This window comes from Sprattus sprattus (genome assembly GCF_963457725.1).
Source record: "Sprattus sprattus genome assembly, chromosome: 17".
Lineage (NCBI taxonomy): Eukaryota > Metazoa > Chordata > Actinopteri > Clupeiformes > Clupeidae > Sprattus > Sprattus sprattus.
This window is the reverse complement of record NC_137915.1, coordinates 21,245,208-21,268,593: the sequence shown is the minus strand read 5'-3', so window position 1 is coordinate 21,268,593 and position 23,386 is coordinate 21,245,208. Positions and strand designations below refer to the sequence as shown.

Below are 23,386 nucleotides of genomic sequence, written 5' to 3'. Positions count from 1 at the left end.
CTCACACAGGCTACATTCACATACCAACACACACACACACACACACACACACACACACACACACACACACACAATGCTTTTATTTGGATCCATCAGTTCAAAGACGCATGCAAACAATCACACACATCGCTACATTAATATGCATTTGAAGAAAGATTCATGAACACTCACACGCATTTAGGAACATTTGACTCACCAACACACACCTACATAAGGACCTATGTCTGACTCACTTACACCTACACATATGCATACACATGCACGTATGTAGGCACACATACATAGTCACACACACACACACTCAAATTCCTATATCAAGACCAGTCTGACTCACACACTTTTTCTCAGATGGTGCCCCAAAGAGGCTTTAGAAGTTAGCTGTGCAATTGTAGATGAATACCCACTCAAATGATTCATGCTAGCCATGGATGGTGTTATCCAATGCAAAACTAGTCTTTATACACAGGCATACATATGCATATTATTGTCACTATGATTATCATTACTGACACTATTTCAGATATTTTATATCTGCAGCGTTATATGCTTTTAAACTCAAAGCTGACTGACTTAGTATTTCTGTGAACATAATGCAAGTGAGCATGCAAATCATACACGTTTACACACACACACACACACACACACACACACACACACACACACACACACACACACATACACAAAGCCACTCTGCCTACAGGCATTACAGTGTTCTGTGTTTGAGCAAGGTGGTTGCCATGGTTACCTATTTGCCCAGACACTCACGAACTAATGGATTGAGAGAAAGAAATGGGGAGGCTGAATCACCTCAATACCACCCCCCACACACACACATAAATGCTCATACACATTCCTAACCTGGGGACTGAGTATGCGATATCGATTTTGGAGTTGGACTGTGAAAGATTTGGGTCCCTCGTGATCCAGACTTCATCATGTGTGGAAGGAACCAGCGTCACAAATATGGAAATACACACACACACACATACAAACCTGCTGGAGTGACTTTGCATCGCTAGTCATGTGGGAAATTTAGACTTCAAAGCATATAATTGGTACTGTATGACTTTTTACCGTGTTAAAGGGATGGTGTGTATGCATTGTGTGTAGGTGTTTGGCTACGAATGTGAGTGTGTGTGACAGAATGGTTCCAGAGTGCAGTTCCACTTTAAGAGTGTAAGAGGCACTCAGGTGTGTCATGCATGGATTGTGAACTGAGGCATGACTGTAGTTCCATCTGTGAGTTTGTGTGTATGTGTGTGTGTGTGTGTGTGTGTGTGTGTGTGTGTATGTGTGTGTGTGTGTGTGTGTGTGTGTGTATGTGTGTGTGTGTGTGTGTGTGTGTATGTGTGTGTGCACTGAAGGCTCCAACACACCTGGCCATGTCCTGTAAGATATGCCTGTTTACTGGCCAGTGGGCATCCAAGAGCTTTAGAGAAGACTGAAAATACCCAATCCTCTGGAGAGGTTAGAGTACTTTTAAAAGGGTGCACACTCCTGCACCCTGGACGAACTCACAGTCAGGCTGTGTGTGTGTGTGTGTGTGTGTTAGTGAGTATGAGTGTGTGCGTGTGCTTGTGCATGGGTGTGTGTGTGTGTGTATGCTCTTGCTGTATGTGGGTAGCTTTGCGCGCACATAGGGTGCTTCTGAATATGAACTCTTTTACTCCAGGATAGTAGGAACATTTTGTATCGTGGATCACGCTGTTACTCTATACACAGTATGGACTTCTCCAAAATGTTTTTTTTATTTACTAAACATGTGCTGGACCTCTGCATTAATCCATATTAGATTAGATTGGCCAGGGTTCCTTGCTCTTCTCTTCAGTATTTCACCTTTGACCCTGGAGTGCCACAGAGCACTCTAGGAAGAAAAGTGCAGTAGACACACAGGAAGACGTGTCTGCTCTTCCTCTACACCTTGAGGGGAACATGCTCCATCAGTCTCAATGCTGCCACTGCAGACTTAAGTGAAGACTGTTGCCATGGTTACTGAAACCACCCACAACCCCTGTCTCCAGTGGTGACCGTTTCCCTGGTATTTATAACGAAACTGTGTTTTGTTTGTTTGTTTTCAGGTCAACATTTATAGACATTAAGACAACCTGAAGCACTTGTAAAGTATATTTGTGTGTATGTACACACACTATATTGTTGCACTGCATGTTTTACCAGGTATAGTGTGAGGTTCTTTTGAGTATTCTGTGTTTCTTTGTCAACACTTAAACATTGAAAAGCTCAGTGTTAATCTTGTAACTGAATTGCTTTTTTTTTTGTCTGTGAGACTAGAGACTGGGAATGATTACAAAGAAAACTATCAAAAGGAATCATGCTCACAGAGGAAAGACAGAGTACTTATTTTGTGTAACTTATAGATTCTCCAAATGGTTGTGAATAGTTTATAGTAAGCCTAGACATGTATAGACAATCTAAGAATGTACTACTGCTGATGGATCTAAAAGCCACTGATGTGTGTGTGTCGACTGGAGTGATTGTTCAGGGAGGACATTTCTTTGGTAGAAATAGCACATCCATTTTCATCCCATTTCTCTGACCAATCATAATACCAACGTGGCCAACTATCATCATCCACATTCCTCTCATCCAGGTAACATTTGACCTTTAAGCTCTGAGTGTGGCTCAACTAACCATGGTTCATGACAACAGAGCACCCATGGGGTTATATGTTGTGTTGAAACCTGTGATCCCTGTCATTTTGATCAGTCTGTGACTATTTATTTACTTATTTATTCATTTATTTATTTACAGAGCTGTTCAATTCAGCATCATGTTCGATCTCAACAACATGTACTAAAAACAAGTCAATAAAATGTAGTTTATTGCAAACTAGTTGCGTCATCATGATGTGCGGTTGTTCTCTTTTTTTTTTGTCAAGTTCACTACAGTAGTTTTTTTCTCTCTGGAGTGGTCTGAGTGTTTGATTGCAATATTTGAACTCAATAGACTCTTCCTATTCTGGTTCTGTCTCTTCACTGTTCTTTCCACAAGGTATCCTTTGCATTTCAAATGTGAAAAGGCCTTTCAAAATAGACACAGTACCGCACCGTGGAATAAACATGACCGTAAGCATTTCGTTATATTTGCACAGCAGAGGTGAGAGTGTTATCACTGGGGTCTGCTCCTGTATTTGGAGGCTACAACCATCTTTTCAATCGGCAGAAGAAATTGTAGCTCCAACCTGACATTTCCATAAAAGGAGACGCGAGGCATGGCTCTGCCAGTTCAGGAAACGTCTCCCTGAGGAGGTGCGGTGCCTTCAATCAGCGCTCTTCTGCAGCAGTCCAGGTCCTTTCACTGAGGCTAATGGCTTCGGCTAAACCATTAACGGACTAAATGCCACCGTGGCGGCGTGGAGGAGGCATCAATGGATCTGTCCTCCCAGAGGGGAGCAGCGGGCAGTAGGGCATGAGGGCTCCATCTACCCGACTATCCATCACACCGCCTGCCTCTCTGGGCTTGGTCTCTCTCTCTCTCTAGCTCTTTATTTTTCTCCTTTACCCTCTGTCTTACTCTTGTCCATTTCTTTCTTTATCTTTAGACTCTCTCCTCTCTTTCTTCCAATCTCTCTCTCTCCTGTTTCCCCAGGCGGTTGCTGCGTTTATGTTAGTCATTCAGCAGGCATGTTTATCCAAAGTGACATTCAGAAGGTGGATATTATTTCCACCCTGGTGCTGCCTCCCTGGGATTTGAACCCGTGACCCCTACCAGTTCAGCCATATGACCTTTACCAGTTCAGCCATATGACCACTTTACTTTGTAGTACTTTTCCCTCTTTCTCGACTTTCATTGTTTTGAGCTTTCACTTTGTTGGGTCTCTGACATCCCTCTCTTCAAAATTATTGTGGGTAGTTGAAAATAGACAAAACAGTTCACTGCAGCCTTAACACACCAGCAAACACTTTTCACAGGTCATACTTTACACGCAGTCTATTCATGCATTTATTCATCTAGCGCACTAATCAGTTCCACCGTTTCTGATCTCTGGTTCTCTGTGGAGAGTTCTACCTCAGCACGGTGACCTTTAGCAGTTTGCCACAGCCATCAGGACAGCTCCATAAGCCTCTATGAGTCATGCATCTATTTTCATGTGTTTCCCACTCACATTCAAGCATCTGAACTGTCTATCTATGGTGAAACGTGCGATGGATGGAAACTTCATGCTAATATGAACATATGTGATGTGCATGATACATATGGTCATTCAAATACCAAAAGCTTTTCTCTTGACTTATTTTAGACCCCTGAAATCCACATTTCATTTTGAACTCTTAAAGGAAGATCACATTTATCTCATAATAGATCTCACTTTAGAGGGTTTTTTTCATGCGGAAGATTCAGTGTTTTCCATGCAGTCAGTGAGTTCTACTCTCATTGCAGTTTTGCTCAAAAAGTATGTTTTAATCTCTGTGTGTGAATGCTGGTTTCCGTACTCGCAAACTACAACTCAACACACCTGTTTACTCCTCTCTGTAAGCTCCCTGAGCTGCCCTTTGCCTGGCTGCAGGTTTCGCATTGTAACAGCAACGAGACACATAGTTTAATTCCCACCCGAGTTGACATTGGCTGACATTTCCATTCTCACCTCTCCCTACCTCAGTGCTCTCATTCTCGAACTTCCGTTACTATCCAGCTCTCGAGAGCTTTACTGCAAGTCTACTTCCCTTTATCTCTCTTGCAGATCGCTACGCTTTGTAAAAGCCTCCTCTCTTCTCTCTTAATCTCTGTTGGCTTAGACGCTGTTCATTTCTCTCTTTAATTTCTCTTTCTGTCTAATGCAGACTTTTGCACTGTGACGAATAGGAGAAGAGTACTGCCACTGTTACGAAGGCATTTGCACTAATTGTCACTTGTCAAAAGGCCTTTTCTGATGATTGGGTTTATGTATATTATTTTCTTGGGGGTGGGTGGGTGGTAGCTGGGCATGAAGGGTTCCTGTAAGTTGGACCCCCACCTCTACGTTTCTTCAGTGTGGAGGATGGGTAGCTGAACGCACTGTGTCCCACAAAGGGGGCCTGGCATTCGGCACAGCTCCCTCCACGTGTCGCCCACAGTGTCGTACTCCATAACGTTGGACATGACCACTTCCTGTCCATCGTGCCACTTCCTTCCCCCAAATAGCAGCACGCGGCCGTCGGCGGTGGCCGCCAGCCCATAGCAGAAGCGGTCGTTGATCAGCGGCCTCAGGCGTGTCCACTGGTCCAGCGAAGGGTCGTAGCGCTCAATGTCGCAGAACTGCTCGTACATCCCCAGGAAGGAGTAGATTTGCTCGCCCACTGCCGCCATCTGATGGCCGAAGCGGGCGATGGACATGGCAGCGCGTTTCTCCCAGGCCTCGCTCTTGAATGTGTCCAGGTGGAGCACATCCTTGCTGCTCTCAACCGCTTGGCCGTGGATACCGCCAGAGATATAGACAATGTTGCCGAGCGTGGTGCAGGCGTGCCCGTGTACGGCGTGTGGGAGTGTGATGCTCTTCCTCCAGCAGCCGGCACGCAGGTTGTACTTCTCCACTGTGGAGAGCGGCGGCTCCCCTGGATCTGCCCTGCCCCCGATGGCGTAGATGACGCCCTCTACCACGCAGCAGGAGAACTTTGCCCTGCGCTGGATCATGGGCTCGGCCTCCTCCCAATGCTGGAAGCGTGGGTCGTACCGCCACACCCGCTCGCTGACAGTCATCACGGCCGTCTTCTCGCTCTCGCCATCCGCCTCCACCTCCTCACCGCCCAGCACAAACAGGAACCCCCCGACCACGCAGATGCAGTGGTGCTGCAGCCTGCTGGGCAGCTGGGCCGCCAGCGGACGGAACTTCCTGCTGTCAGGGTCGAAGCTCTGCATCAGGCGCTGCGGCCGGTCGGCCTCTGCACCTCCCCCCACCAGCAGGACCTGACCGGAAGTATCTCTAATGCGCGTGTGCTCGTTCTGCAGAAGGGGCTGGAGCGGCCCCTCGGTGTGGTACTGCAGGGCCTTCTGCACCAGGCTGTGTATGAAGGGCGTCCTGAGGGCTGCCCAGGTGACGCTCAGCTGCCTGAGCTCCTGCGGGGACACCAGGGCGAAGCGCACATGGCTCAGAAGCAGGTTACTGTGCACCGCCGGGAGCTTGTTGTGATCCAGCCAGTCCAGCGCCAGCTTCAGCAGGCCGGATTCCTTCACGCCAGGCAGGTCCTCGGTACCCAGGGCCTCCTGCAGCGACCCCACATTGAGCTCCATCAGCCCAATGCAGTCCCTTCCCTTCCCCATCAGCTCCCACATATGCCTGGCTATGTAAGCATTGGCCTCCTTGAGAGCCTCGGAGAGCCCATAGCGGGACGCCACATTAGCGAAGAAGCAGCAGTTCTCCAGGGTGAGGTTGTCGCTGATGTAGCGACCACAAAGCTCCACGGCGTGGGTGACCTGCAGGTAGCAGGCGGCCTCCAGGGTCTCCTCCAAGGTGGAGGGGGATAGGCAGATCCAGGAGGTGTATATGAAGTCCAGCACCCTCTCCAGGCCGGTGGGCGTCAGAGCAGGCAGGCTTAGGGGCCCTAGGGCCCCAAATTCACAGGTGTGCTCCTTGAGGAGGGCCCAGAAGTAGTCACTCGCACAGGCCAGGAGGGTGCGGTGGGCAGGGAACTCCACGCCGCACGACTCCAGGACGATGTCGCACATGCGGCGGTCGTTGCGTAGACGCTGGTACTGAGAGAGGACGCTGTCGCCGTGGTATTTACTGAGCACCAGAAAATAACTCATCACTGCGGTCATGGAAATGGAGAAAGGGAGAAGGGGAAGAGGGGTATGTAACTGAAAGAGAGGGAATACAAGGCAGAAGGGGGAAAAGGATAAGAGAATGAGCTAGGGAAAGTAAGAGTGAGCTAGCTAGCAAACGAGAGAAACGGTTACACTACCTTGAAAAAGGAGCTGAGAGGTGATAAATAAAGAGAGGGAAAGCAGGTAAGAAGGGGTTAGAAATAGTTTTTGCACGTTGTCTTCTCTGCAGCAGGCAAAAGCAAAATTAAGATAGTCTTTAAAGCGAGGAACTCTCCTCTCTGGTTTTCTCTCTTCCCCTCTATCTTCTTTGGTGCAGCTGTGTCGCTTGCGATGTTGAGCCCTGGACTGTAAGAGACATCTGACATGCTGGCTGTGAGCTGAGAGGAGGGTCAACCAGACAACACCACCCACCCCCACCCACACCCCTGACCATCGCCACAATACCAAGCCGCCTGGCAGCTCTAACACATGCCCCTCTGTTTACCCCGCGCCGGGCATACCACTCCCCCTCATTATCAACAGGAAAGAAAGAGTTAGGAAAGACAGAGTAATTCATTAGTGAGGTTATTATAAAAGGTGAGTGAGTAAGAGAAGTAACTTTTGAAAAGAAAAGAAAGAAAAATAAATGGGGTTTGGTGCTGGAGCAGAATGGTATGAAATATGGCTGTGAGAAAGAAAAAAGGTTACGAAAACAAAAGTTAGACAATTAAAAGATGCACTGAGCAGCAGTGAGAGCTACTGTAGGAGGAGGAGAGAGATAGAGACAAAGAAAGAGAGAGAGAGAGAGTAAGGACACAAGTGGGAGTAAGACAAAAGTACAAGAGAGAAGTCTTGGTTTCCTTACTCCAACTCATCACCTCTCCACGCTGCCCTTTTCATGCAGCCTACAGATGGGTCTGCTGTTTAGTGCTCAGTGTATTCTCATAGGCAAACACAGTAGCTAGACTTAGTAAATAGGCTGGTTACCACAACACTGATGATGCCAGTCATCAAGTCCCATGACACCCGCCACCATATCTCACTCTTCAGCACCACACAGACTAAAATAGAAACAAGTGCTCCATCATACACACACGTGTACACACACACACACACACACACACACAGAGGGAGAGAGAGAGGGGGAGATAATGAGCGAGAGAATAGGGAGGCTGAGAAAGAGAAAGAACATGGAAAGTCAGATAAGGAGATAAAAGTTATCAACGGACAGAATGAGACACAGCAGCAACTCAGGCATGGCAGCAAGTGTGATAAGAAAAATATTGTCTTAATAATCTGAGAATGTGTGGGTCATGGAGCTTCAAGAGGAACACAGCAAAAGGGCAGACAGAGAGAGAGAGAGAGAGAGAGAGAGAGAGAGAGAGAGAGAGAGATGTATACAGAGTGACAGAGCAGAAAGAGGAGAGTAGGTTTGTTGTTGTTGGACTGCAGAAGAAGAGAGGGGTGCTTGATTAATAGCTGCTGGTCTGTGACCCAGAGAGGAGTGCATACACACACGCACACACAGACCGCACTAGACACTCTCATCATCCTTCATGAATAGCTTCTGGCTCAGAGCTGTGGCTGCAGTGTGTGTGTGTGTGTGTGTGTGTGTGTGTGTGTGCTTTATGTGTGTGTGTGTGTGTGTGTGTGTGCGTGTGTGTTTTATGTGTGTGTGTGTGTGTGTGTGTGTGTGTGTGTGTGTGTGTGTGTGTGTGTGTGTGTGCGTGTGTGTGTGTGTGCAATAGTTTTTGGCATAGTACATGTGCATGTACAGAGTATGTGGATGTGTGTGTGTGTGGGTGTGTGTGTGTGTGTGTGTGTGTGTGTGTGTGAGTGTGTGGGTGTTTGTGTGTGTCTCTGTAGTTATGAAAAATCTCTGCTGACATCCTCACCCATGTGTTCCTGGTCACCCCCTGGGTGAGCATCCTCTGATCCTAGGCTCCTGTTGGATGACACAAACAGACACACACACACACACACACACACACACATGCACACACACACACACACACACAAGCACACACACAGAGCAGAATGAGCTCACATGGCCCATTTAAGCCGGCACTGAGGCCATAGTATTAGCAGAACAATACATCCTGGTACTGTCTGGTGACAGTAGTCTCCCACAGAGATCAACAACAGACAGAAAGAGAGAGCGAGAGAGTGATGCCATGCGTGTGTGTGTGACTGTGTCAGGGAATGTTTGCATGCCTATGCTGTTAATGCCCTTTGGCAGCAAACCACTGGTGCCATCTTACTATCATGTCATCTTCCTTATGAGGCATCTTTGGGAGTGGTGTCTAAGATGTTCCTCGCCATATCACTTCCAGGTCAAAGGGTTTTTAGGGGCAGGGACTTCTAAAGGTTGCCATGGTTTAAAAGAGTGGGGTGTTTTAGGCAGATTGGTATTTGGCAACATCCATGAAAACACACACACTCAGACTCACAGACCCACACTCAGACACAGGCGGGGCTGAGATCAAATCTTTTATGCGCTTCTATAAAAAGCCTGTGTCCCAAGTTCTTCATGGTTGTTTTGTTGCAACTCTCAGCGTTGTGTGATGAGCTGTCTGCCACTTATTTTATGCAAGCATGTGGCTGTGTATGGTATGCAACCTACCTGGTAACCTCACACTGGATGCTGAAATAAACTGGATCATTACCTCTTACACACACTTGTCAGCGGTTGACCTGAGTGTGTATTTATCGGCTGGGGTGTCTTGTTTGCCCTGGTTATTAGAAGAGAGGGCAGTGTGCATCAGAGTGATATTTAGGTTATACGTGCAGAAGCACATAATTAATTAATTAATAATAAACCTCCTTGTATTGAAGAACAGATCATTAAGAGCCATTTTAAACTATGTCCCTTCTCTACATCTACACATAAATACTTTAAAGCAACACTATGCAGCAATTGTCCTACATTTTGTGCTACATTTTGAGGTATGGGTTTATGTGCAACTAGTTTTGGTATCCTCTTTCAATTGATGGTATATGGTGATGTGAAGGACAGATACACATACCTGTCATTCTCACTAGCTGTGCAGGCCAAGCACTATGTAGTTCTGTGGTATGGGACGGCAACCCATCAAAAATTAGGAAAAGCTTTCAACTTGCCAACTATCTCACCTTATGACACCATTTAGCATACAAACAAGCTTGTATCAGTGCCACCGGCCAAGGGTGTTTGCATGCATTACAAGTTTTAGACCAGAACTTCTTAGTGATATTATGTTGATCACAGATATAATGTTGATCAATGTTTTCTATTGATCAAAGTTTACTGTATGCAGTATATTTACAACAGCTGAATTTGCTCAGAAGTCTAAGAGCACAAGAGTTGAGAGCTACGAACTGTTAGTGATCCTGTTTGTCCCCCATGATATGCGGTCTGACCTGAGATGGATGCTCTGCTATATATAGCAGCTACAGTGTGTTTGGGTTTAGAATGGCCTGACAGGTGACACGGAGGCTAGGATCAGGGCTGAGAGACCTCTATGGCCTCTTGGGTGGGATTCAAAAGACTGGTCTGGTCTGGGCAAAATATATCCGACAGCAGACGTGGCGTGTTTTATGCACGTTTGCTGTGCCACACTGTGACAAGTTGAAGTTGTGCAAAAGTGTAGCTGAACTCAGTGCTGACCTTTTAAGGTTGCAGGAAGTAATTAAAGGGGGTGTCAGCAATTGTGGAGAAAGATTGTTATTTGAACAATTCAAACAAATACTCACCTTCCTTCAATGCTCCTTCAGAAGCTCCACCACTCAAATTCTTGGACGTGCCAAGGCAATGTTACTAACAAATGGTCTAGCTGACCAAAACAGAAACATGGCGGACAGTGTTGCCAACTTAGCGACTTTGTCGTTATATCTGGCGACTTTCCAGACCACCTTGACGACTTTATTAGCAAAAAGCTTTTTTTTGTAATTTGGTGGATTATTGTGTTGAAAAAGCATTCCACATACCTCGTTCTTTAGTTCACGTTGCAACCAATCTCACGGTCTTTGGTCTAACGTTCTAGCCTCAGGTGGAATGGAGGTGGACGTCTCTTTTTCATAGTTGAAGCTAAATAAACATCCTAATATAGAACAAACAACAGGCAAGCACACAAACACAGCATCAAAAACACAGCAGAGTAAAAACCAGCAAGAGTTAGTTGTTCAAAATAGTTTCTACAAAACTACAGTGACTACAGTAACATTACCTAGCATAGCATTTCGAATTATGCCTCAAGCCAAATAATCCTACACTGCAAGTGCTAGCAAACTTGTGTTTTCAAGTATTCGTGGCCATAAAAACCCTTCTCAAATGTCGCACAGACAAATTCAATAATGTAAAGCAAACAACCACATGGCAAGTAATGTAAGCTAGGTTGTGGGTTAGCAAACTGTTGCTACAGTTGCTGCAATGAGGTTAACATGCAGAGAGGATGAGATGGTTTCCATAGCCAGACAGCGATATTCACAACTCTCCTGCTACTATAGCTAACATCACAACAAAAGCATACATTGGCAAATTAAAAAAGTAATATGAATGTCCGTGGTAAAGTAATTTAAGCTTACCTGAGACACAAATTGTGATACTGGTACTTGCAAGCTTACCAGTTGGGACTAGCTATCACAAACAGTAGCCCATGGGACAAAACAATACTTATGTATTTGTCTGTGAAACAGTTAAACTAATGTTACCCACCTGTCAAGTATAAACAGAGAGCTTTCAGAGAGTTTTCATGCCTTTCAACTCTTGGAGGTTGGACAGCCTCACTGATGTTAACACTGCTTTTCGCCCTTAGCCCTTATTTTTTAAAATGTTCTCTCCTTCTTGACAATGCAATTATGTTGTGGAGCTCAGCACGTTAGCCTGACTCCCTTTCCTCTCCCCTTCCCCCTGTACTGTGCACAAGCACAAAGAATAATTGGAATTAGAGTAGGGGGGCTGTTATTATCACTAACACATTGCACTACCCATCCCAATTATGGTAGTATTGTCAGCACTGTGACACAGTCAGGATAGCAGTTGTGCTTTGTAATTGTATTTTCTTTGTAAAGGAGCTCTCAAAGGGTCATTTCAATTGCATGTTCCATTCCTCTATCCCATGTGTTTCTCTTTTCTTCCTATAAAAACAGCAGACTGAATAGTAACACACTAGAATACCAATGGTCCCCTGGTCTCCCCACTGTGTCAGTGTTCTCTCTCAGCATATGTATCAGAGGCTCCAAACTAAGTGGGAAGTAGAATAGCTGCTGTAAATCAGTGAAACCGCACTGTCAGAGTTGGGATAGATGGTGAAAACAGTTGTAAAATGGAGCTTAGCTAATATTCCTGGTGTGGTAGTGGTATATTGTGGGATGTGGAAGATAAAAGAAGGGATTAGCTGATTAGCTGGGGCAGCTGCTCTCTAAGTGCATTGTGGGTTATTCCAAATGCCCCCGTAATCCTTGGCAGCCCCAGACATCACACTCAATAGAGGAGAAAGGGACAACTCGCCTCTACGCCCAGGCTATGACGGGCAGATTTTAAAAACTACTCCCAAGCAAAGTATGCTTGACTGAGACAGCTGGCTTCTGATGCTCGCTGATACCACTGGCGCCATGTTTAGTCTCCGCACTTGCACTGCCAAAGCGGCCCTCTTTACCCTTTTTAAACTCCAGCAACAAAACTGCCATCCAAGACTGCTTCCTTGGCTACCATCTTTAGTCAACTTTACAGGCTCTAGTGAATCTCAGAATAAATGCAGGCCACTGCAGTCTGGGGGTGTCTCTGTGTGTCTAATCATAGAGATTACTTTATTTCAGATAAGGACACTTTCACCTGTTGTTCAATCCTGTCTGTTTAAAAAGTATTTTTGAATAACAGTTCTAGACCATTAAGGGCAGCACTTCAGTTGTGTAAAGCTCTTTTTTCAAGAACCATATATATCTGGGACAGTGTCCATTTATTTAGTTTTCCTTTTTTTCAAGACTTTACTATGACGTTTTAAACTCCTGTCAGTGTGAATGATCAATCATAATTTAGCATACTGGTGGCTATTTTGCTGTGACGATCCAAGGCTTCACAGAACAGAATCTGAAACTAAATGGACTAAACAGAAATCATGTGGAATGCAGTATAAAGCAACTGGAAAATAAATAAAGGAAACACAAAAAAATGTCCATCTGTTTTTCTGAGTCACATTCATCGAAGGTGAGTTTGTTGACTACAATAGTGTCATCTTTAGAATACAAATACAGTAGATTATCAGAGTGAATACAGTATAGTCAGTCGTCAAAGAAACGCAAACAAACACGAACACAGCACTTCAGTAACTGACAGCCCTAATACATGATCTTCACATACGCGAGCACAACAAAATACAGCACTTTTAAAGGTACATTTCCCACAAGGCCAATGTGTGGCATTCAGGAACAACAGATTGCAAAGGCGTAACAGAAAGCCAAGAAAAATATGTTGAAACAGAGACCATGTTTGTAACAGAGAGACACACATGGTTGTGTGTGTGTGTGTGTATGTGTATGTGTGTGTGTGTGTGTGTGTGTGTGTGTGTGTGTGCGTGCTAGCAACAGCTTGCTCCTCAACCACCCCCCACCCCCCAGTCAGTCTTTTAGAGTGAAGGATCTGCTCGCTACTCACTCCCCTTCCTTATCAGCATTGGATGTCTACCGCAGTCCTGTTGATGTTCACATGTTGGGTTGCAGTTTTTTTTTTCTCACACAGGTTGACACAGGGACATTTTCTGGACTCCCCTGTGATATCTCTTCTGAAGACCTTCGTTGCTATCGTCAAATGTTCTGCCAAGTCACTACTGTCCATTTGTAGTTTTTGTTTTATTTGTGTTTGAACTAGGGATATACAGTAGCTGAGCAGGAAGGGGCTGTCTGGGTCTGGGTCCAAGAGAGTAGCTGAGTCCATTTGTTTCTTCAGAGCAGGGGAGCAGGGGGTGATCTGGATAACACAACATGAAATAGAGAGGGAGAAAGACAGAGAGCTGACTTTGAGACATTTGTGAGTGACGCAGTGTATGACCACATGACTTTTATAACAAACTCAGGTCCATGCTGGAGGAGGACAAGGCATTGTTCTCCGATCTGGCAACCACTCCTGCCTTTTACACGTTCTCACTCTTAGCTGATTCACACACACACAAACACAGACACACAAACACACACACACACAAACATATATTTGACTGTATCTCACTGGTGAGGTGGCATCTGAAAGCTGTGTTCGTGATGCCACTCTTTCAGTCCAGATGGACTGACGGGGTCACAGACTGTGTGTGTGTGTGTGTGTTTGTGTGGGTGTCTGTGTGGATGGTTGGTTTGGCCAGTCACACCACAGACGGACGCTCAGTGCCCAACCCTGTCACTACTGTATAAATAGAACCTGATTCACTCTCATACCCCTTCACATGCTACACACAAACACACACACACACTCTTGCAGATGCAGGTAAATACCTAACCACACTTTTTATACACTTTAATTGCAACACTGACACTATGTGGTCATATATGATACTACAACAAGGACAAGCTCTTAAGGTTCCTTCAACAACAATTTTTCTATTTTTATACGTCTTTCTTTCTTTATGTGTGTATTAGTGGGAAAGAGAGAGTCATATGTTCTGACCCTAGCATCTAGTCTTGTGACCTATCTGAATGTGTTCTTCACTATGTGTGCAAGATGTATTATTGTGTGTTTGTGTGAGTGTGTGTGTGTGTGTGTGTGTGTGTGTGTGTGTGTGTGTGTGTGTGTGTGTGTGTGTGTGTTGATGAGGATATGTGACTGACCCGTGTGTCTAGTCCTTAGTGACATATCTGAGTTCACTTTTGACGTTCTGGATCTCTGAGAGGTTGACAGCGGGGCCAGGGAGTTTGACCGCACCCGGCAGAGGCTTCTTCTCCTCAGGACTGTTCTGGGACACCTGAGGGGGCAACTTCATCAACAAATCACACACACACACACACACACACACACACACACACACACACACACACACACACACACACACACACACACGTCAATTATCATTACCAGACCAGACTAGAGAGAGAGGGAGACATGTGACATGTGTGTCATCATGTGTATCATGTGTGTCATCAATTATCAATTCATCATCGTATCACTCCTGTCTATCTGCCATCACATGTCACATGTGTGTGTGTGTGTGTGTGTGTGTGTGTGAGTGTGTGTGTCTGTTTCTGAGGTTGAGTGAAAGACTGATGTTTGAGAGTATGCATGTCTGTACATGCACTGAATGGCACAGAAAATGTGTGTCTATGTATGTGTGTGTGTGTTTCTTTTTAAACTGTGGTTCAAAAGGTGCCAGTGTTTGGAGTAAATATGGTGTCTTGTATAAACGGGAGAAGAGATGTTTACTTTATTGTCTATGTGTGTGTGTGTGTGTGTGTGTGTGTGTGTGTGTACATTTGTCTAACCTCCTCTGGCTCTGCTGTGTCCTCTCTCCTCTTCATAGGATGGCCCGCCCCCGGACGCAGACCGCCCATCGGGATATTGAGGTTGGCCTTAAACAGACAAGGAGAGGAGCCAATGAAAAGCCCACACTGACCGACACTGCCTCACTCCTAGATACACACCACATGAATGAAGGACATCTGTGGGATCTGAGCATGTCAGCGTCTGAAAGCGTCCTCCCTTCATTCACACCCACAAAAATAGCCTTCTTTAAGAGTTCTTTATGAAATGACAGCTTTCACACAGAACCATCTCTAAATGAAGTACCTTCCAATGGTTCACCAGTAAAAAAAAAAATGCCATGATACTGATACCCAAAGTTGCCTCTAAATGGTTCTGGGTGAAAATGGTTTTCCATGTGGGACTTTTAAGACAAGTCAAACAACCTTTGTGGGTTCCAGTACATGGTCCCCAATTACTCAGAACCAAAGCCTGGGATGATGTAAATCCAAACAAGAGTCTGGTAATCCACAATTCACATGATAGGGTAAAAAAAACTAAATCATTAACTTATTAAGTACATTTATGTTTCAGTTCATCTCCTTGGGTGACATCCAAGATATACTGGTTTATACTGTTTGGGAAACCTGGTTTCTTTCTGAAGTTCTGTTACACATTCTACCACGTATTTTCACTGAGTCCAGGTGATGCTGATCATCACAATGGCCTAAAACACAATGCACAAAAAATATGTTTCCACTTCCACAGCCACTCTCTGATGGACCAATGCAGTGGAGACAAACGCAACACATGCCCATAAAACTCACCTCTCCAGGCACTCCCCACTAATGACAACAGCTTCTCTGTCATAGCCAGTTCGGATTGTATCAGTATGAAAATCAGGAGGTTGGCCACTCAAATAATGCTCTGATAGACATCTCTGTGTTATTCCAGCTCCGCAAATTGGTAATCACACAACGATTACAGGGGAGTATGTGGGTCTTAATACACCCATTGAGGAGGCATCTGCAACAGTAAATATTGTCTTAACTGGAGAAGAGCTGTAGATAAAGCCATTAAGGAATTGGCTGCTGCTGCTGCTGCTACCTATTGCATCTTCAGTTATGTAACTTTAAACCAGTATCTTTTTAGTGTAACAAGTGTATATTGCTTGAAATATTTACATCTTGCATTCTCGGTTTCTTCTCCCATTATCCCCCTCTCCTTTTTCTTTTTTTGTTTCTCTCTCAAGAACCTGTTTTATAATTCTCTCAGCCTCTCTTAAAGTGACTGTCTATTCTTCTGAATTCCTGTTTATCAGTATCTCGCCTCCAGCCCCCCCTCTACCTCTCCCTCTCCCTCTCTCTCTCTTTCTCTCTCCCTCCCTCCCTCTCTCTAGTCTGGTCTGGTATCTGTCTGAAGCAGCTGCAGGTTTAAATCCATAAGAGCAGCCGGATCTCCACAGCAAAGGGTTTTTAATACCCTCCACTCTCATGACAATGTGTTCCTTATCTGGTGTGCATGCACAGTCTTCCTACCCTTCCCTCTCTCTCTCTCTCTCTCTCTCTCTTTTTGTACAACCCTGTGCTCTCTTTAATGGATCCATATTCAAAATATGTCTATAATCCCTGTCCCACGGCGGTGTTGTATTTTTTTTTCTATAAATACTTATATATGGAGAGTTTATACTACTACTGAGAGAGGGTAAAAAGTGTCTATTTTTGGCTGCGTGTCAGGTGTTTGTACGTGAGCTAATTGTATACGTTTCTGCTGCACTATGGTGAACTGGTATATTCTCTGATCACACACTTGCTTGTGCTGCTTCTACCAACAGTTCTGCACAATCCCCCTCCCCCCGACCCCTGACCACCGTATATTTAATTGTCCCTTTACCTTCACCTCCCCTCAATAACATGAGCAGGTGACTGGCAATAACCTACCCAAGCTCAACTGAGACGTTCAAAGGCCTATTTTTATACACATTACATTTATCGAAACGTTTTGCTATGGGGAGGATCCCCTGAGGAAAGTGAAGCACTGGAAATGACAGCAGCATTCTGTGAGTGTGTTATGTACTGTACATTGAAGAGCCTGACGTGAATTGTGAAACACTACTGTAATGCCGTGTGCATTTAAAATGTGTGTTTTTTACAGATAGTATTCAGTGTTAAAATAACTTGCTTTTCTGAATAAACAAGTTTATGTTGAACAGTCTTAATCTCTGGCATGATCTGAATAAATAAACAAACAGATAGTATTCTCGTCCTGGTGTAAATGAACAGATGCGACTGCATAAAGAGGTAAGAAGGAGGACATGAAAAACAACCACACACTCACCTGCAAGGCTTTAACGTTGGATGATGTCTGCTTGGACATTTTTTCACAGAAAAGTCCAGAATCCTGCAGCAAACACACAGGAAAGGCACTTGGAGCATTGAACAGCCAGATGGATGTGTGTGCGTGTGTGTGTGTGCGAGGGGGGGGGGGGGGGGTAGTTGCAAGTGTGTGTGTGTGTGTGTGTGTGAGTGAAAAGTTGGGCCATTGTCCCTCTGTGGCTTTCAGGAGCAGAGTATAGTCTTTCGGTTGCTTAGCGACTCCTGCTGTAAGGGGCAGGTTGTAACCCTCTCACCTGAATCATTCATGGGGCTTGAGAGAGTGAGAACCATATCTCTCTCTCTCTTGCACTCTCTCTCACTCTCTTTCATTTTTCTCTTTCTATCTCATTGTTTCTCTCTCTTTCTATCTCATTGTTTCTCCCCCTTTCGTCCTCTCTGTTGCTCTCTACCCCTCTCTTATCCTCTCACTATATCTGCCTCTCTCCCCCTTTTATCTCATTCTTTGTCTTCCTCTCCACACACACAAACACTAGTACTGGCACGTGAACACACACACACACACACACACACACACACACACACACACACACACACACACACACACACACACACACACACACACACACACACACACACACACACACACACACACACACTCAGACAGACAGACACGGTAGTTCAACTGTTGCTAGTAGTATACCACAAAGATATGTATGGTATTCTTGTCCACAAAGGTTTTATTAATTATATGCAAATATATAAGGCTTAATAAAATAGTATGAATGAACACTTTCAGGTTTAGTGCAGGGATGAATAAAAATAAAAAGCTTTACAGTGTGCAAGCCTCTTTATAAGTGATGGGGAGAGAACCATGTTGAATTCTCTCTCTCGATTACAGGGTCACTATGAAACTGTGTGGAAACCTGTCAGGTCTGTTTCAGAGTGACTTTCCAGCTCTAGTCACGGTAGAATAGGCTGTGTAAGTGTGTGATAGGCATCAAATATACAGGGGAATAGTTCGGGAATAGTTCCGCAAAATTAGGCACTTTGAATTTCACAAGCAAAATATCCATGGACACGGATCATTTCGGTTCTATTTATTTTGAACACCTCTTTCTCTTTCTCTCATTGTTTGTATGCTTTCTCTGTGATGACCTGACATCGTCCAGTTTTTCCAGTACTGGTAAGGCATTCGACAGCAGGTATTTTCATAACAAATATCCCAGCATGTTTTTGAATAGTGTTAATTGCATAAGTAGAGCATCCTGCTCAGACTTTGTTGTCGGTGAGTCAGTATTCTCCTGCTGCTGCCAGCCGCTGATGTGAATCACTTGGACTTTTCAAAGTCACCTTGGCCTCCCTGACCTGTGGCTGCATCACAGCACATGACACAGCCAAATTCACACAAATGAGCTCACACTCATTACATAAGATATTTATCACTAAAGCCTGGGTGGCATATCTTTACACTCTCTATTCTTTTCTACTGGACGTATTTGTTTATCTTCTACAATTCTGTGTAAGTGCTGTCAGTATCTTTCAGATCTTTACTGAACCTTGTTGTTTACTTTTAGCGTGTTTATCCCTTTAGACTTTACATTCTTTGTTTCCATCTTATTCTTGTTTAAATCTTTGATTGTTTGTTTGATTTTGATCTTTATCTGTAGTGAGTGGTTATGCAGCGTAGATGGGAGAGAGACGGGTTGGACTGGAGAGGGATATTGGTGGCAGACTCTTTCAAGGGCCATAGCTACTGTCGCTAGGGTTGGCTGTTTACAGTATCAACAGCGGGGCTTTAGTGGATAAAGTGAAGAGCAGATCCCAAGAGCTGAGGGTTATATTTACTCCTATGGACTGTTCCAGCTGTCCTCCACTCACTGATGGACACCCAAACATCTTTTCAAACATCCACACTTAGAACATACTAAAGCTGCAGCTCACACAATGGATTACACATGCTTTCACACACTAACTCACACACACACACGGTATATGAATATGTGCACATGTGGATATACATGTGGATATACATGTGGATATACAGACTCACCAATGGATGCAACACTCAACTACAAACACACTCACAAGGATGTAAACTCATGCCTGGACATGCCTATGATTGACCCGCTTGACCACTCTGACATCTCTTACAGTATTCCAACACCCACCCACTCTCTCCTCCTGCCTTCCACCCAAATATTCAGCACCCCACACACAACCACAACCACGTCCACACCCACACCCACACCCACACCGCTACCTTAAATATAGGATGCAAATCTCATGCTAAAAGGTGTACTCATCAAAGGGACCCAAACTGGTTTGTCACAATGACACCTGTGTGTGGTGTGCCAGCGTGCCTAATGGCAAGTTCATGAACAGTGACACCATCAGTGCACATTATGTAAAGCAGACCCTCCTGCGTGGCTGCACTGGGTAGGTTCCTTGTGGCTCGGTCTGTTATTGTGTGTTGTGTGCAATTCACAATTCAGAATGACATGTCAATTCAGATCACTGGACATGAGCCCACTACTCCAAGCCGCTGAAAGTTTGTAATCAGCAAGACAGCTGCAGGCTCCCTTTTTCCAATGGTTACTTAGTCACCCAGTGATAAACCTCAACCCTGATCAGGACTTCTGATATATATATTTGTCAGGGCTATAAAGACAATGATAGTCTGGTTATTTTCACTGACAGAGAGGATATCACACCTTGGCTTTATGAGACCCCAGTCACCAACATCAGTCAACAAAATATTATACTTTAAATTATGTTAAGATAGTATCATAAGAAACATGTAAACATCTCTAAAGTACCTTTATACTAATGATGACAAACTCTTTTCCCTCCTCACCCATCATTGAACTTTGCAGGCCAAACTCCTACTATAAGATTTCGGGGTCCCAGTAAGTCATCTCAGTTGAGCGATGGTATTAGTTTCAAAGTGTCTAACATTTTAGACATATTATATATACTAGCTTTTCTGCACTAAGCCAAGTCAAAGGCAAATGCATAACATTAGGGAACATACCTCAAAGATACACTATTTCTGATTGGGTAGTCAGAACGGATTATACCTAAACATGCTGATTTGACATTACACACTGAGAGTAATAGCCACAGTTATACACATCCTCTTAAGTTGAACTGAGCACTCACCATCCACACTGACTCACACGCACAAGCATGTGTATATACAGACACATATTACACATAGAGTATATATGCACTCACACGCACACGCACACGCACACACACACACACACACACGCACACACAGACACATCTGTGTCACTTACCTGATGTAGTGGAACACAGAGCTTCTCTTGATAAGACAGGACAGGTGCTGAAGTCTCTAGCTGCCTTTACACCCCTCTGTCTCTCTCTCTTTGGACCTGACCGGACTAGACCAGTGTGGTACTACTCCACTGGTCTGTGAACTCTCTCTCTCTTTCCCTCTTGTTCTCTCTGTCCCCTCTCACCACCCCACAGAATGGCTGAGGGATTCCTCCCATATCTGGGATTTGTTCTCACTATAAATAGCAGTGTGATGCACAGAGAGGACCTGCTTTCCCTCCACATCAACCACAGACACTTAAGATACACACTCTCTCTCTCTCTCTCTCTCTATCTCTCTCTCTCTCACACACACACACACACACACACACACACACACACACACACACCAAATACCTCATTCACATGTCACACAGGCATCCTGAGATCACACAAATACATAGCCTATACACATACTGAACTCACACACATACATAGCCTATACACAAATTTGCTGTAAGTAAAACCTCATTCAGCTGACTCATTCAAAAAATAACACCAAACTTTTAGAACATGTATCTATTCATCTGTAACCAGTCCAAACACAATAACATGAACAACATCTTCTCTGCACTGGCATATCTATCTTCACCATAGGACCTGGAGAACAAAGCATCACCGAATACCTCATGCATGGGTACAACATAAACATAAGCTTTGAGTTCATACCACTTTGACTTCATATATCTTTACCTCCTGTAAGACATGTGAAAGTGCTACGCAATGCTGTGCTAAAATGCAACGCAAAAAGATAGAAGATGACAGAGTAAGTAGTAGCGCCCCCCTGGCCTGGTTTCGCCTGGTGCCTGTAGAATGAGGAGCCCGAGCAGCACACACACCTACACTCTATCCCCATCTAAAGGGGACAGTGAAACCTGTCGCACACAACAACTTAGCAAGGTGCACCGTGTCTCAAGGTCCTTACCTCCTCAGAACTGCTTGTAAGGCTCAGGGGCGAACCACGCCCTGCCTGGTCTCTGTCAGGTCCTCTCCTCCTCTTTCAGTTCCTCCTGTGAAGGAATCGCAGTGTGATTCCTTATTAAGATCCTGACCTAATTTATGCCCCGGCAGGCAGGACTCAGGGAGCCTCCTGATTGGTCTGCCGTTTGACATGACAACCCCATCCCTTGTGGAAACGATTCTGCCAGTTTTGATGTTTTCAGAACTCTTAACTAGGCTGATATGGTCAGATGACAGTGCCAGCCTCACTATGTAATATACAGTAAGCAGGGCATGCTATCACTAGGAAACCGCATCACATATCACCAGTACAGTCTCTCAGGTGTTATCCAATGGTTTAGTCTAGTGGATTCCGCAACAACACTGCCAGAACACACCACATTCATTCAGATAAAGTTAATGAATTCTAAAGACAAACTTGAAGAGAACTCCTGCCAAGGAAATTGCAAATATTGAGAAAGAAACTTTGGCTGCCCTATGACACACTGAGATGTTCTGCCACTCACCTCTTCCAAATAAACTGGCTGTGTATGTTGGCTTCCTGAAGGCTCTTGGTATCCCCAATGGCAGGCAACCTTTGCTTTCGACAAGAGGACATCAACTGTCCCAGCACCAGATACATGACCAAGCATCCAGGTAGCATGGCTATGCAAATTCCCACCTCTTTGCAATGCTTTCCAAAGGAAGACAGCTCACTTCCTCATTTGGCTGCCAATCAATGGCTTAAGTGTGCCACTACACCCGCCCACCCACATGACATGTAACTAAGCTATTTGTCTCACAAATGCATTACTGCATGCTCATTTAAAACAACAAAAGTAATTTTCATGTAATACAATATTAAGTATGTGACAGTGCTTCAGGTCACTATCCACTCCAGGACCAGGGTGTCTGTCTAATAACAACTGACTGGAATGGGTCTGGCCCAGGCGTCTTCCGGAGGTATGCCTACTGTCAGAAGGAGGCACTGTCATTATGTAACATGGGTCTGCTTAGCAGACTGGGGCCTCTCTCTTTGAATCAAAGGGGCACTCCTCTAATCGCTACATCTCTGTGACAGAGTGACATAATTGCGGCTTATCAAAACTACCCTTCACACAGATAATGAATCTTGTAAAACATCAGCTAGCCCTCGGGGTGACTGAGCTTCCATTGCAGAAGAACAGTCTCCAGTCTAGCCAGCATGGAAAATGACTCTTCAGATTGTATCTCAGAGACACTCCTGCAAGTTGCTCCTGAGCATTGTTAGGTTTTATTTCTGATGATGGCAGATTTGCCTGAGGTAAATGTTGACTTTATGATTCATGATCATTGACCTTTTATGTCATAACATTTAATTTTTGTGCACTCAGGAGCTTAAGTATTGAATAAGGTTCATCACCAAACACTTATGTAATGTTTTTCTCCTTTGATCAAGAGATGGTCAATCAATATCCAGTGCAGGAACCTAATATTTTCAACAGATGCATAGGCCTGAATAATAGTGTGTTAGTGGTTGGAAATATAACATACCACAGCAAAAGTGTATCCAAATCCAATATTAAAACATTTATAGCCTACATAAATATGTTGTATTTTAATTTTACATCCTAAATGAATT

At 44.6% G+C, this 23,386-nt stretch overlaps 2 protein-coding genes across 2 annotated transcripts; both read right to left on the bottom strand.

Moving 5' to 3' along the window:
• Positions 1-4,974: 4,974 nt before the first annotated feature.
• klhl34 (kelch-like family member 34) lies at positions 4,975-6,753 on the bottom strand (the record flags this gene model as incomplete). Its single annotated transcript, XM_080855396.1, has 1 exon — positions 4,975-6,753. One exon carries the CDS (start codon positions 6,751-6,753, stop codon positions 4,975-4,977), a length of 1,779 nt encoding a protein of 592 aa, XP_080711522.1.
• A 6,217-nt stretch (positions 6,754-12,970) lies between these two features.
• Positions 12,971-20,840, bottom strand: smpx (small muscle protein X-linked). Its single transcript, XM_080855399.1, has 5 exons — positions 20,790-20,840; positions 17,492-17,554; positions 15,178-15,264; positions 14,530-14,675; positions 12,971-13,681 (listed from the first exon to the last, which is right to left on the bottom strand). Exons 2-4 carry the CDS (start codon positions 17,528-17,530, stop codon positions 14,538-14,540), a joined length of 264 nt encoding a protein of 87 aa, XP_080711525.1. The 5' UTR covers positions 17,531-17,554; positions 20,790-20,840; the 3' UTR covers positions 12,971-13,681; positions 14,530-14,537.
• Positions 20,841-23,386: the final 2,546 nt, after the last annotated feature.